The 13,060-nt window shown below is 41.6% G+C and overlaps 1 protein-coding gene across 1 annotated transcript; it reads left to right on the plus strand.

Annotated features, from left to right (window-relative positions):
- Window positions 1-4,133: 4,133 nt before the first annotated feature.
- LOC124776234 (cuticle protein 21-like) lies at window positions 4,134-8,723 on the plus strand. The gene is made up of 2 exons (XM_047251095.1): window positions 4,134-4,145; window positions 7,140-8,723. The coding sequence occupies exons 1-2, from the start codon at window positions 4,134-4,136 to the stop codon at window positions 7,701-7,703; spliced, it is 576 nt and encodes a 191-aa protein (XP_047107051.1). The 3' UTR covers window positions 7,704-8,723.
- The last annotated feature ends 4,337 nt before the right edge of the window (window positions 8,724-13,060 follow it).

A 13,060-nucleotide genomic window follows, 5' to 3' on the forward strand; every position in this document is an offset into this window, starting at 1 on the left:
TAATTCGCATTTGATAAATATCCGGATGTATGCGTACGAAATGATTAAAGTGAATCAACCAAATTACACTAACAGAAGGAAAGGAAAATGCCAAACAGAAATTCATTGACGGAATTCTCAGGTATTGTAGCTTACCAACGAAGGAGGTAGCTTACAAAACCGTTGTTTGAGAGATACTGGAGTGTTGTTCCTCGATCTGGAACTTAACAGGTGCAACTGACAGAGGCAACACAGATGATCTACAGGTGAAGAGAGTTGGTTTAGTGAGCGCGAAAGCATCCAATTCCAGTAGCTGTTGCCACAAGAGCCGTAGTACACAACGATGTGTTTTACTGTTAAAATTCCAAGACCGAATACTCCTAGAAGGGTCAAACTATATAGTGCTTCCACCTACACAAATCTTACAAAAAGTTCATAAAGTCAAGTTAGAGATTCGACCTTACATGGAGGATCTCAACAGACCTTCTTCAAGCGCACCTTTAGCGATGGGAACGGGGGAAGCGACATTGGTGTACGAAGTACCCTTCACTAAAATGTAAATGTTCCCGATTATTTTGTGTAAGTTTTTCACGTAACGTTTCCGTGAACGTACCATATGGGACAGAGATATTTCTACTGTGGAATTATAGTCATCCATAAGAGCAGTCGCGGATGGACAAAAACAAGACAACAAAAACTTTAAGATGGTGAAAGCATATTAGTGAAAGAAGCAGTATAACGTTCCTAAATGCAGTCTCATTATTACTTCATGAAAGCTATAGTAACGGGCTAGTATAACAAAAGTAAAATCAGAAATTTGAACAAAAATGGTAAAATTGTATTCATATAACAAATATTTAAGTATATACGTGAATGTTTCTCTTCCTTTTTCTTTTGCAAACTTATTAACTGTCTCACCGCAATCGATTATTTGAAGAAAACTTTATTTCTAAAAAAGTGCAAAGTGTGGAAGATCCATTTCCATTGATAGAATTCTTGGAAAGTGCAGCGCACCTGTTGAAAAACCCACATACAATGTACTAGTGAAACTTATTTCAGACTATTGCTCCCGCTTTGGAGTCCATATCAAATAGGCCTGACAGCACGCAGACGTCGAAGTAATTCGGAGACTTGCAGCTAATGTCGTACACACATCGGTAGAGCCCGCTCGAGAGTCTTACAGAGTTAGGGAAAACAAATGGGAAACGTTGTGAGAAGACGACAAGGTCCTCACTAAACCGTGCTAGATGAATTCATAGGAGGGGAGAGCGTTGTACCTGGAGGACAGTGTACGTAGGAACACATGGTGTTCCCTAGTCGGCGTTTCAGTCTAGAGACTGCTTTTAAAATAACATAAATGCGCACTGGAAATCGCCATAAGCTGCATTTTCTACTGTTTTTGTTCTTGTGACACATGAGGTATTGTTTTGTCCTGTGTTTGTAAACACACTGTATGAGAAAGAAACGACGCATCAAAAAGGAAATATCCGAATGGGACTGAAATTAGTAGATGTGATCTGCATGTACAGACAAGCAAATGATTACAATTTCAGAAAATTGCAAGATTTATCTAAGTGAAAAAGCTTCACAAATTGAACAAGTCAATAGAGTAACGTGTTGGTCCACCTCTGGCCCTTATGCAAGCAGTTCTTCGGCTTGGAATTGATTGATACAATTGTTCGATGTTCTCCCTGGGGGATATCGTGCCAAATCCTGTCCAATTGGCCCGTTAGATCGTCAAAATCCCGAGCTGGTTGGAGGGCTCTGCTCGTAATGCTCGAAACGTTCTCAGTTACGAAAGGGACCCGGCGACCTTGCAGGACAAGGTAGGGCTTGGTAAGTATTAAGACAAGCAATAAAACTCTCGCCGGTTTCGGGCGGGCATTAGCTTGCTGAAATGTAAACCCAGGATGGCTTGCCACGAAGAGCAACAAAATGGGGTGTGAGATACAGTCGACATACCTCCGTGCTGTAGGGGTGCCGCGTATGACAATCAAAGGGGTCCTCGTATGAAAAGAGATGGCGCTCCAGACCGTTACTTCTGGTTGTCGGGCAGTATGGCGCGCGACAGTCAGGTTGGTATCCCCCTGCTGTCCGTGACGTCCCAGACACGTCTTCCCCGGTCATCGTGGCTCAGTTCGAAGCGAGACTCATCACTGAAGAAAACAGTACTACAGCCAATGAGCTTCCAGACCGAAGATGTGTCTTGAGACTCCAGTCTAACTGTCGCCCGCCATACGGCACGATACCCAGCAGGGATGGTCTGGGGTGCCATTTCTTTTCATAACAGGACCCCTTTGGTTATCATCTGAGGCACCCTTACAGCGCAGCAATACGTCGACGATATTCCACGTCCCGTTTAGTAACCCTTCTTGGTAAGCCATCCTGCCATAATGCTCGCCAGCACACGCTTAAAGTTTCTACTGTGTTGTTTCGCGTTTGCCAAACCCCACCGTGGCCATCAATGTCTTCGGATCTCTCTCCAATTGAGAACATTTGGACCATTATGATGAGAACCCTCCAACCCGTCGGGGATCTTCAAAAACTAGCCAGTCCAGTTGGACAGAATTTGGCACAATCCCTCAAGAGGACATCGAACAACTTTAACAGTCGATGCGAAGCCGAATAACTGTTTGCAAAAAGGCCAGAGGTGGAAATGAAACACATAGACTATAAATCCAGAATTGTCAAGATTTTCTCAATTGCAACACTTTTAATTTTTTAATAGAATATTTGTCTCTAGGTACATGACCGTATTGTACCTTGGAACAGGTTTTCACATTTGGAAAAAATAACTTAGATTTCAAGAACATATTTTATACTTCCAGAAGAAGAGTCCATCACCCGTACAGTGAATACTATCGTTTGAAAATGGAGTAAGGAAGTATATTAAAAATGGTTCAAATGGTTCTACGCACTATGGGACTTAACATATGAGGTCATCAGTCCCCTAGGACATCACACGCATCCATGACCGAAGCATGATTCGAACCTGAGACTGTAGTAGCAGCTCGGCCACAGTGGCCGGCGAAGTATATTAAACTCCTATTACAGAGCTGGCTAGAGACGGAAGTGTGAAATGTGTTCCAAGGTACAAGACTCTCTCCTATATGTTTGAGGATACCAGTGCAACAGTTCTAATGTCTCCATCGTACATGTAGCCTAGGAGCCATAGGAAGAAGTAAGATCTCTGTAACGCATATGGAGGCCTACAGTCGCTATTTTGTTGGATCATCTTGCAATGAGCTAAGACAGGGAATACCTAGTATTGGTATAAAATACCCTGTGTTATACACTGTACTGTGACATACGGAATATTTATGAACGTGTAAAACCTCGAACGAAGTTGTTGCAGTTGTCTTAATTGTGTAACATCTGTCCCCATGTAATATTGGGCTAAATTAGTCTTCTGGGGCTAAATTAGTCTTCTGATGTTCCTAATTTAGCTAAACTATTGGAGTACGTACTTCCACGCAGAAATACAGTAACGTTTTAGTTGTATGAATTACAAGTCAGTTTTAGTGTTTGACACCTTAGTGACGCATTGCTTTGAGGTGGATGAGTCCCAAGCAACAATAGAAAATGGGTCTTCCAGACATGGATTATTTTGTACAGACTTTTTAAAATTCATTTTTCTTTTTCATTTCCGTTTGAATCATTAGCGACGTACAGCTTGTTTCGTTAGGGAAAGGACGATCTAAGGAATTAATCTATTCCATGTTGAAGGAACTGTCCGAGCATTTCTTTTTTTTTTTGAGAAAGACAGTGAAACTAGAACGCGGTAACCATATTATTGTAGTTGGCTATTCGCGAATGAGTCATTTTTTGTTGTGCTGTGTGCGATTCATTCACATATCTATTCGGACTCAAAGTCAAGCAGTTTTATTGTAAAAGTTTAGTTTTTCACTCGAATGTGGAGCAACTTCAGATCGGTCAGAGAGTTTCGTAGTAGCTGCAGAAATCGTAATTAGGGTAGGTGTGTCCAAGGTCTGCTGGAGAGGAATTCAGGCTTGTGGCCGGTGGCCGTCCTCGACGCCTCCAGCGACGCACGTTGCGAAAACGCAGCGCCCTACCACGCTGACCGTGGGTATATAACTGCTGGCCGGCCAGGGTACCGGCAGTTCTGCGCTCACACCGGCAACAAACTCATCGACATGGCCTGCAAGGTGGGTGCCTGCCGACTGCGACTGAAGTGTCATTAACTCAGCGCTTCGGACTTAGACTCATCAGTGCTATTGGATAAGTTTGTGAGGAATAACGTCAGTATGTCAGAAGTGAGATTTGATTGATTACAGTTCTACTAAACGGGCGCAAAGCACACTGCTTCCTATACTTTATTACGTAGTCGACTTTCAGCTCACACAAATGCTGTGTGATCTGAGGCTGAAATATATAGCAAAAACGTACGAGAAAGTCAGTGTGTCTTCAGTGCTCGGTTCCTATTATACACGTATATCATGAGTATTAACTGAGTAGCCAACTTCAGCTGACGCAATACTTTATTACGTGCAACCGTCACACTAACATCCTTCAAGACAGTGGCTCATAACACTTTTATTTGACAAGTGTGAACTTAACAGATATCTTCTATAAGAAGTACGATTTCTGCAAATTCGTTGGTAGTGTGCTGGGAAAACCTGAAATGAATTTTAATGACAAAAATGTTGTAGATAAGACACATTTCCTACAAAAAGAGTCGCAGAAAATCCGATGAATAATATTACATTATACCCTGCAATTTACTTCATTGCCCTACATAACAGTGTAAGAGCTGTGCATATGAAAGTTTTTCTTTTGGAGGGGGGGGGGGTGAGGGATGGAGGCCAATTCCGTATGGCTAGTTCGATTTAGATGTGACGTAGTTTCTTTAAGTCCTTTAAAGCAAAAACCGGAATGGTCCGCTTTAAAAGACACAGATGGCTTCCTTCCGCACCTTCCCTGGAACCGACCTTGTCCTCCGTCTCTAACGACACTACAGATTGGTTGTTAAACCTTGATATACCTTTCTTGCCCTGTTCCATAAACTGGTTTCATTAAGCCCATATATCTACGAAAATTGTAAAAAGTGCTTTTACGATAATGACTGGTAGGTCTCTGGCTTTTAATGTTGTGTCTGCCGCCTATGTCACTCTGAATACTCATATGCAAGGAAACTGCTTAGTTGTGTGAGGTGAGAAGGCGCGGGGTGGGGTGGGGGAGGGGGGGGGGGGCGGCGTGAGGAGGGGAGGAATTCATGACTCATTTTGTAAGGATCGATTGTGAAATGCCACATCATATGTTTACAGTAATTTTTTTAATATTAGGCTGTCAAACTTGCAGTTAACGTTGAACGTTTGCGTTAAATGCGTTAGCGGAACAAAGCACTGCCTGAAGACCTGTGAGTCATATTTGCATTAATGCAAGCAAGAGGAAATATCAAAAGCATATTTAATGCTGAAGCTGTGCTGTGCAGATGCAGTCTGTAATAAATGAAAGCCTACCTGACAAGAAGCACCAAAATGGTAGTTCCGTGTACCAGTGACCAATATTTACACATATGGAAACATAGCGTGAACTCCGTTCACAGGTCCTGGCGAACTCATCGCTACCGAACGACCGCTGTGTCATCCTCGGCCAATAGCGTAATTGGATACGGTATGGAGGAGCGTGAAGCCAGCACACCGCTTTGCCGGCTGTTGTCAGTTCTCGTGGCCAGAATATCTACATGCACTCCTATATTTATACTCCGCAGTACAAAAAGTGCACGGCGAAGGGTACATCGTACCAATACTAACGATTTTCTCTCCTATTCCATCCACGTATTGGGCGAGGGGAAAATGACAAGCTATATGCCTCTGTGCTTTCCCTAATCTCCCTTATCTTACTCTCATTAGCTCTACAAGCAACATTCGATTGTGTCAGCTTGATGGATGGACAAACTTCGAATATAGGTTCTCTAAATTTACTCATTTTCAGAGAGCTATATTGCCGGCCGCGGTGGCCGAGCGGTTCTAGTCGCTTCAGTTCGGAACCACGCAACTGCTACGGTCGCAGGTTCGAATCCTGCCTCGGGCATGGATGTGTGTGATGTCCTTAGGTTAGTTAGATTTAAGTAGTTCTATGTTCTAGGGGACTGATGACCTCAGATGTTGAGTCCCATAGTGCTCAGAGCCATTTGAACCATTTAGAGAGCTATATTGCCTTTCTTCGAACGATTCATATTTAAATTAAATTTCAGAACAGTCCCACCTCTACCTCAATAATAGAGATGGTAGCAATAATTCAACCCGAAAGTATCTTTCTCTAGAAAAAAAGACATATGTACATTGGTTTAAATTTTCCAGGTGCCCCATAGTTATACTTACACCTCTTTCCCGCCCCTGTCATCCACCACAACCCAGCGAATGACGTGGCTGTTCTGGGTCCTCACAAATTTCCCCAACGTAGTAGAGGTACCAAATTTGGTTGAAATTGTTCCAACGTTCCAGAGTTATCTTCACATATAACTCCATTCAGTTGCCGCCCCCATATCAATGGATGAAACCCCATCAGAACTGTCACCAGACAGACCATTAAACCAGAACGCTTTAGTGGTCGTTTTTTTACTATTTTTAAATTTCACACCGCCACCCTAGACCTTCGCGTGTTACAAATGTCTTACCTCAACAGTATATAAACTGTTTTGTATCAAACTCACGACTTCCACTGTAAATGTTTATTTTTATCGAAAACCTTTTTCTCAGTGTAGACCAGAGGGTATCGCTAAGTACAGGAAACTGTACGACAGAGTTAAAAGTAAACCTACAATCTCCAAGCAGTTCAGTAGCTTGCGGTGGGTCTCTACTCGTGAACGGGACAATGAAATTCATGTAAATGGTTCAATCTCTTAAGAGGGCCCGTAGAGACATTTCGAGGTTAGAACATGCACTCACGGTCATTTTATGGCAGGCTACATTTTTCTCATGTTGAGGATAGGTTGTTAGCGAAGTAAACTCCCTGTGGAATATACATCTTAACGTGTAAACATTTCATAAGCTGTAACTACTAACTGTAAACCAAACATAACAACACGACAGAATTGAACAGAAATAATGTTTTCAATCTATGGAGTGATTTAACATGAATTAAAAGTTTGACTAAAAGCTTGCACACGCGTCTGACAGAGCTTCCATATGTTGCAGCTGATCGTCCTCGCCGCCTTCGTGGCCGTGGCCCGTGCCGGCTACCTGGGCGCCCCTGCCGTCTACGCCCCCGGCGCTCCTCTGGCTGCCCGCGCCTACGCCGCCCCCGTGGCGTATGCCGCCCCCGCTCTCCGTGCTGCCCCCGTGGCCTATGCCGCCCCTGCCCTGCGCGCCGCCCCCCTGGCCGTCGCCCCCGCCGTGAGGGCCGCCCCCGTCGCCGTCGCCGCCCCCGCCGCAGTGGCCGCTGAGTACGACCCCAACCCCCAGTACAGCTACGCCTACAATGTGCAGGACGCCCTCACCGGTGACTCCAAGACCCAGCAGGAGAGCCGCAACGGTGACGTCGTCCAGGGCAGCTACAGCCTGGTCGAGCCTGACGGTTCCATCCGCACCGTCGACTACACCGCCGACCCCGTCAACGGCTTCAACGCCGTCGTGCACAAGGAGGCCGGCGCCCACCCCGCCCCCGTCGTCGCCAAGGTGGCCGCCCCCGTCGCCTATGCCGCCCCCGCCGTCGCTAAGGTCGCTGCTCCCCTCGCCTATGGAAAGGCCATCCTGGGTTAAAAACAACAACGACTTGGAACAGACAAGTATCTAGAAAATTCCCACCAAGTTCCCATCCCTTTTCCCTGTCCAGAAACATTTCTACTGTGCCTTTTTATGTACATAAATTGTCCTATTTATTGTGTGTGAATGAGTCTTCCAGTCCGTAAAAAGCAAAACGAATAAAATTCGTTACAACCACAAAACCTGTTACTATGTGGAACACTCATTTTACCACCACGTATCTTATTAATGATTCTTCTGTGACACCTAAATACAGGAATTATGCTTAAGATTAAAATCTAGAATGGTGTGAGTACGATTCGCAACGTGTAGCTTGTTTATAGAGGTAGCCAGTTTTTTTAAGACCTGTCAACAGTGTTTTCACAATGCCTAGCTTGTTTCTGGAGGTAGCCAGTTTGTTAAGACCTGTCAACACTGTTCAAGTTTCCTCACAGTTATCAGAATATTTCAGATGTATGGAAGCTGTCCCTTTAAACCCCTTCACCGCACAGGAAAATGAAAAGAGACCACCAGCCTAGGTTCAAGTTTCAAGCTACAACATTCTAATTAGTGTATGTTGAAACTGGCTGATACAGAAAGTTATCACAATTATGCACATAGCATGAGATGCATCGATTACAAAGAACTACCAAACTGAAATTTTTCTTACTGGGACTGTGTGCATAAAAAACTCATTGCATTGGTAAATGATCTTATTCTTGGAGTTTGTAGTATTGAGTGCTAGAGTAGTAGAAGGAGATGGAAACTTGGATGCGAGAGATGCCCCATGACGTAGAAAACTCGCAGGGAGAAGAAGAAGAAGGAGGAGGAGGAGAAGGAGAAGTGATCTTACCCGTTACGCGATTTGTCACGAGTATTATGATACAAAACGCCTGAGATACAACAAAAACTTTGTTATCCTGTAGGACCAACTGACTCATTGCGTAAAGAAGTCGATCAAAAACAATTATCTCACGTTTGAACAGTGGCAGCACGGCAACAATACGGCTCACCGCAAATGCTGGCATGTGTAACCGACAGCAGTGAAAATATCAGTTGCACAAGATAATTAATATTGTGAATTATCATTTATAACGAAATAAAGCTCACCAAATTACGACTCACCTTAGCTTCCTAACGACGAGTGTAAAAGAATACGCAACAAAATTTAAAAAAAAATGATCAGTATAACAAACGTAGTACTGACCAAGTGACGGTTGGCTCTAAATTTCTCCAGCTTATTAATTTAAGAAATATATTAAATAATACTACTGTTGAATGTGAAGCCAACACTGAAGGACGGTAAGGAGTGACATCAACAGCAATAGTGAAGTGAAAATCAATATGGATGAAACATATGTAATCTGCCAAGGTGTAGTGTAATTGACACTTTGTACAAGAACATTAAATATAATTTCGAAGAAGCTAATCCTAGCTTAAGATGTGCAGATGGGATAGATGTAAGACCAGAAATATGACGGGCTAAATATAAAGACTATGTAATGGAGAAATATGACAAAGGAGACGCTACATTTGGAAGAAGGGAGCTAACTGTAATGACTTGAGCTTAAGAAATTCACAAGACTTAGGAAGATAAGTGGGAGTGTATGAACTCGAATGTATTAATTATGGTTACCAGAGCATTCGGACCTTTCATTAGAAAATTACAAGTGAAACAAGCTTACAGATGTCATTGCTCTACAGACTCAGAGTAAAAAGAGTTTTTTAAATTGCGACCGACTGCCTATTTGATACAGAGTTTAGATTAGTGTCTAAGGGATTAATAATGAATCAGTGATGAATTGTCAAGATGAAACAATACGAGACTGGAATAGAAGGGAGAACCGATAGAGGTACTCAAGGTACTCTCCGCCACACACCGTCAGGTGGCTTGCGGAGTATGGATGTAGATGTAGATAGATGTAGATGAACACAAAAAATACCTAAGTATCGTTATTTGGGAAGATACTTTGCGAAGACTGCGGAATGTCTGTGAGTTTGAAAATTAGTTATGTCTTATGTCAAGGAAGACGTCAACAGCAGATTGAAGAAGATGAGATCATGTTTTCAGTCAGATGATTTTAGTGACGCCAAATATTTACAAAGATTGGTGGAGTACGTTTCTGAAACTGTATACACTTGTAGCAGAGGACTGAATAACTCAGCAAGCCTTTGTTTTGAGGATATGAACATAAACGACTCAGATGTTTCTATTTATTAGACCAGTTTTCTACTTGGATATTAAATACGCAATTATTACACGTTGCCGAGAAGACAGAAAACGCATTAACTGTTGAACTGCAACAGTCCCTCGTGGAGTACAGTATTAGACTTACGAATGCATTAAATAATACAACGCGCAGGAAAATCAAAATCAAGTAGGGAATACATCCCTTAGTAAGACATAATGCCTCTGTACTGACAAGTTTTACGACCAGTATGGTAATAAACGAAAAAAAAGAAATAATAAATTTTAGCAGTTATATACACAATCGTTATTATAAATAAAGTAGTCATATCAATCAGTGTGCACTATGCACTGTGCTCTTATTCATGCACTGATATCAACGATGAAACACGAACAGCAAGGGTGAAAATGAATTCTGCTCTAGGGCAATAATTTTCTGACGGCCAATTGACCGCTGGCAGTCAGTAGCGGATTGGGAGGGAGCGAGAGAAAGGATTGTACGCACAGCTCTTCATCTCTCGCATGCGGTAATCCGAGCTACCTGCTCTAAAGCTGTCTTCAGACAGTGTCAATTTGACGTAATATGTTCTTGTCATTCCCAAGCGAACAGGGATCCAACATCAGTGAGATCAAGCTAGCTAGCGCATATCTTTTAAGAATGTAATGAAAATCGAGTCTACATGTGACACACGCTAGAGCATATCTTTACAGAATGTCATATCTATCTTCTCCACCCATAGTAACTATACTCAAAAGCAACACAAAACGTGTAATGAGCAAATATTTCTTTTAAATACCAAGGGACATTAACTAACATCGCCTGTCTTGTAACGTAGTTCTTACGAACATATGTACAGCAGTACGTGTTTCGTAAATAGCGACCCACTTTCTCTTCCCAAGATCTGTTCAAAAGCACATCACCTTACACCATTCACTTAAATACGACGCTATTAAAAGCTTAACTGGAAATTGACACTGTCCTGCACTAGCACGCCGTGTAGGTAATGAGGGGAACGTTGCTCGTCCACTTGCTGGGGTTGACTATAAAGAAATGGAAATACAAGTAGAATGCATACCGGTCATCGAATCGACGCCAATAAAAGGAAAGTAATGACGATGCCGTTCTGAATCAAGGACTACCTTTGTTATGCACAATATATAGTTTAAAAGCACTACAGCAATGAACTACAAGCACCTTTGCTCTTGGTGTTACTGTTCTGCTTACACTCTCCACCGATGAGCAAATTTCTACCTTCTCTTCTTTGGTGAATATTGGACTCTCACAAATTTTCTACTCAAGACGCCTAACTGAACAAAAGCGTTCATATTCCGTGAGTTTCCGTTTCTTTACTGGAAACTCTAGCAAATGGACGGGATATGTTATCCCAGATATCTACACTGTGTGATAATACGGAAGAGCGTTAATTTTATATAAAGTTGTTTATAACTTGATGTGTACTGTGTGCTAGTAAGGTGGATCAAAGTCAGCTTCGTGCTGACTTTTCAATAACGTTATGCTAACTGAGATTCGTCTTTAAACAGGTCTTGAGGAGGGGATGTGGATTTCCGTATAAAAATAGAGGGTGCTGTTTATGAAAGATCCTACAACTTATATCTTTGTAACGAACGAAGTTACAAGAAAACCAGTCATGCTTGTTGATGTCCACCTGGTAGCTAAAGAACATTTTCTAGATACATTTTTTATTTTCCTTCTGGAATAAAGTTTTAGAATGGGTCAAAATAAGTGGCTCAGTACAAAAAGTTCATAAAAAAGAGTTGAGCAAAGAAAGGAACGGAAACTAGTAACTACAAAAAAGATAGGTGTACTAGGATATCCTAAAAGGAGAGTCTTCCCATTGGATAGAGCAGTGCCACAATGGGATCTGTGGAGGACAACACGAGTAATACTATGTGAAATATGTGCTGATATGTACGTATGAAGAAACAAAAATAAATAAATAAATAAACTGAAGATGACCGACATGAAAGAAATCGAAAGAATGATCACAGTTTAAAATATAATACACAATATGTAAAATGTTGTGACTCGGCTGATGTTTGGTACATTAACCATGCTACGGAGTTCTACATAAATAATAAATGTCAAACACATTATGTAGCAATATTACAGTGAATATTGTATTCCGAGGATGGACTGAATTAAGTCAGACAGAAACACAGATGAGGACAAAATGAAAAAGTACCACTACAATACATTTTTTTAGTAACGTACATTAAAACTGAAGAGAATGATGTAACAGAAAATAAATGCGTCTTTGAGCAAAAAGAATTTTAGATACATAATCAAATAATGTAGATATTTGTAATAAGATAATTAGCTATCTCAATTGCATTTTTGATTTTGAATTAGTTGCTTTTAGAAAAAATGGGCAGTCGCTGATCTCGGTCCTGTACCTCTGTATAGAAAATTGTGCTCTTATGAGTTTGCTGGTGAACTGCATTCTGTAGTGGCATTTCGAAGAGAACTGTAGTTGCTCTTTCTCATCTCCTGTTACATATAACTTCTGGCGTTGCACCAGACGACTAGTATCTTTCACGTTACTTCAAAAAATGATATGACTACACCTATACGAAATACAGTTTAGCAGTTCTGTACACCAAGACAAGGCAGGCATTTCATTAATACACAAGCTCAGTAATTGTTTTTGTAAAAGAAGTAATAAGCTAAAAGTTTTAGGGTACATTTTTTATCGCAAAACCCACATAAATAACCTATATCAAGACTATTGACATATTCGTATCTCCTCACTGCCTTAGGAATTACGTTTGGAAGCTGAAAATAAAGACAACCCTCATGAGAAGTGCTGCCATCAACAAACTGGTATCACGTTCGACGTCGTATATCAATGAACTCAACGGCTTCTATTGATATTACAACGTGAAAAATTGCAATTAAGTTCAGCATTCGCTGTGCAGTCTGGAGATTTATGACACAGAAACAAAAAACCAAGTGTTGCACAAGTAATGAAATGGTAAATTCTTAGCAAGTAAAGTTGTCTCTGTATCGCTAAATTTGTTCTATAAGACGCTTTCTCCTCGTAAATAGTTGTTTCTATAAAAGTTTACCGCCATTGTAAATACTGATTCAGGTAACTAACCGCGACCGACCTACATTCTCGTCTAAAAAGATTAGCACTCTTACAAGCTACCAGTGTGCGAGAGACAT

This window comes from Schistocerca piceifrons, chromosome 2 (genome assembly GCF_021461385.2).
Source record: "Schistocerca piceifrons isolate TAMUIC-IGC-003096 chromosome 2, iqSchPice1.1, whole genome shotgun sequence".
Classification (NCBI taxonomy): Eukaryota; Metazoa; Arthropoda; class Insecta; order Orthoptera; family Acrididae; genus Schistocerca; species Schistocerca piceifrons.